The 3,099-nt window shown below is 33.0% G+C and overlaps 1 protein-coding gene across 1 annotated transcript in view; it reads left to right on the top strand.

Annotated features, from left to right (window-relative positions):
• The window catches only part of LOC119425923 (CUB and sushi domain-containing protein 1), a 432,525-nt gene that overhangs the window by 277,861 nt on the left and 151,565 nt on the right, over positions 1-3,099 (top strand). The window contains exons 15-17 of the mRNA XM_037693482.1: positions 1,103-1,224; positions 1,327-1,399; positions 2,695-2,833. Of these exons, the coding sequence (XP_037549410.1) occupies positions 1,103-1,224; positions 1,327-1,399; positions 2,695-2,833 (334 nt within the window). The remainder of the gene's footprint in view (positions 1-1,102; positions 1,225-1,326; positions 1,400-2,694; positions 2,834-3,099) is intronic.

Here is a 3,099-nt window from a genome sequence, read left to right as displayed (position 1 = left end):
ATATAATTATTTTCAAACGAGTCAAAGTGTTTTTGAGTGTTTATTAAATGCAAAATGTGATATTTCTTCCTGGGTATAGTTCACCAATTATAGCTTTCAGATTTTATTTATTTATTTATTTATTTATTTATTTATTTATTTATTTATTTAATCAACTTGGTAATTTCAAATATATAGTCAATTGAATAGTATTATTGTTCTGTTGACCTGTGAGCATGTACTAGTTGTTGCAGTTACACCAAACTATTTTCATCTGAAATATAAAAATGCAACATTCAGTAAATTGCTGTCAATTTGAGGTGATTTGTCTTTTATTTCTCTGGACTTTAATTCACTTTGTTACATGGGACTTTTTTTTCTTTTAACGATTACCCTTTTAACTCTAATTCTTGTTTATTCACCTTTATGTTTGCACACAAGCCCTCAGGAGTTCAAGAAACAATTATTACTTTTGTTATAAACACTGTTATTACTAACATTACTATTAGTACTTTTGTGCTGTCATTTTAAATCTTTTGTATGTGTCTAATGTGTGCATCAGCACTATATAAAAAATATGCCGTTTTCTACATGTGCATGCTCTATAGTTCCTCTCTTTCCTTCTTTTTTTCCAGTTATTGTATTTTTCCCCTCTCTTTTCTCATTTCCTCTCCATCAGTAGCTAATCAACCTGAGACATGTCAAATCACTGGGTATGTGCTCTTGGTGGGATCAGGTTAATCTCTGAAATGAGGATAATATAAGCCAAACATGATAGGGTAGGATCCACATAAAAATAATTTAATTCCCGTATTTCTATATCAGTGGAGATGTCACATTCACTGACGGGGATGGAGCACTGATTTCATTTTTTTCTGTCTTTTTTTTTTGTCTCTCTCTTTCAGAATAATTAATTTGCACTCATCAAAATGAATTTAAAACCAAGGATTTTTTTGTTAAAATGATATATATTTATATTTATTTACTTTACATACTTTAAATATACTACTACATGTCAGCTGTCTGTCTTTTTTTTTTTTCTCAGCTGATTTCCCTTCAGAATATTGACTCCTGTCAATATTCTGAATATATTCTGAACAATATTCACTTGTTTTGTCTTTAGCATTTGGACAGAATGAATGCCATGACCCAGGAGTTCCCGTCAATGGTCAGAGGTATGGTGACCAGTTTCAGCTTGGAAGCTCGGTGGCGTTTCGCTGTGATCAAGGATTCATCAGGACACAGGTGAAAAATAAATGTCTTACTATATCAAATGTATTTTTTTTTGTCATTTTTATTCTTGCAAAACCCAAATTATTATTGTAATATATTGTTCTGTTTCTTCAGGGGTCAGATCAAATCACTTGCATCATTCAGGATGGAAACGTAGTTTGGTCTGCAGCTGTACCTCGATGTGAAGGTGAATAGAACTGATGCATATTTAGGCTCTATATTATGCACATACATATTTAAAGATCATTCAAAATGTTCTACTTGCAAGTGATAAGATGAATGTTGGTTTTTACTGTCCAACAGATGTGTTGTATTAGCAAATAATAATAATAAAAAAGCTTGTTTCTTTTTTTATGTTTGTTTTCCAGATTTTATAAACCTATTCTGAATGTGTGCACACATCTTTTGCTTTAACGCTGCAAAAAATATTAAATGATAATTGTATTGAAACAATATATTAATAAAAGTAAATTTAAATGCACTTTTATTGGAACAGTGTTTGAAAGCAACAGGCATCCACTGGCTTGTGTGGCATTTTCATACTCTTCCCCTGCTTGCTTCTTGATTGTATCACTTAAATGACATTATCAAATGTTGCTTGCCGTTAATAAATTGCATGGTGGAGACATTCAAATTGAAGAAGTTCGTCACCTTATTAAGTATGAAGTATGGGGGGAAGAAAACGATCCTTCATACTGGATAGGGAAAGATAATTAGGTTTTATTTATAGAATGATTTTATTGTGGCTCTTGTCCCAAAGTACTGCTACTTTGAAATTCAGTGTAGAGAAGTGGCATGCCTGCTAAAAATCAGGATTTACAAGAGCCATCACAACTGGCAAGAATGCACGACTTGAGATGAGATGAAGTGATCAAATTTGTGCACAGTAATCCAGCAAAGAAAAATGCACAAATCATAAAAGTGAGATCTCTTTTCCCCTGATATCTACGTATAGCATTGGTGTATGTGACTGAAAGACAGACAAAAGAAAAGAAGAGAAGCCAAACTCTAAACTCAACCAAACCTGTTTCTCTCTTTTTTTAATGAGTCGTAAATGAGGTGCTCTGATTTATAAATTAGCGTCAGCGAATGTAAATTTTACTGCTCGAGGTTTTATGAGTTTGCCCAGATCTTGGGTTATGTTTTTTGGCATCATTTGACACATAAATATACTTGATTTCCCCTATAAATTAACATAATATAATTGCGTAAGGCTTTTTCAAACAGACAAAGCTGAGATTTGTTTACTGTAGCACTAGATTGGCTCAGTATAATTTCTGTTGGTAATTTTTTTTTTTTTTTTTGTGAGTTGAAGAAATTCGGAGCGGATTAGAGTGCTAAAATAAATTGAGCAGACGATGAAGCTGCAAAGTTAATGGAATGCAAGCCTCGTGCTCATGCCGTGTTGCAGTGACGAGACAAAAATGATTAATTTTATTATCGTTGTGGTTGTTTATATGCGTTGTCTTCGTCTTCCTGCAGCTCCCTGTGGAGGCCATCTCACAGCCTCTTCTGGTGTTGTTCTATCCCCTGGTTGGCCTTCGTTTTATAAGGATTCACTGAGCTGCCAGTGGGTGATTGAGGCACAAACAGATCATGCTGTAAAAATACACTTTGACAAGTAAGTAACTTGTAGAAATTATTTTTTGTCGCAGTTGTACAGTATGCATAAATGTTGAATGTTAATCATATAAATCCAAAGGCATATGGTATTTATCTGATATGCTTAAGAAGTACATAACTGAGTTATGCAGTCTTTAAGGTAGGTAGTCTTCAGACGTAATGTAAGAGATATAAATGAAGTTGGTGAGTTACTGCAGTGTATGATTAATGTTTGCTTTTCGCATATCTTCTTTTTTTTTCTTTTTTTTTTTTTTTGTGTGTGTG

This window comes from Nematolebias whitei, chromosome 2, assembly GCF_014905685.2.
Source record: "Nematolebias whitei isolate Nwh7 chromosome 2, NemWhi1, whole genome shotgun sequence".
In the NCBI taxonomy this organism is placed as follows: Eukaryota; Metazoa; Chordata; class Actinopteri; order Cyprinodontiformes; family Rivulidae; genus Nematolebias; species Nematolebias whitei.
Note: the sequence above shows the minus strand (reverse complement) of the source record. Positions and strands in the feature narration are given on the sequence as shown.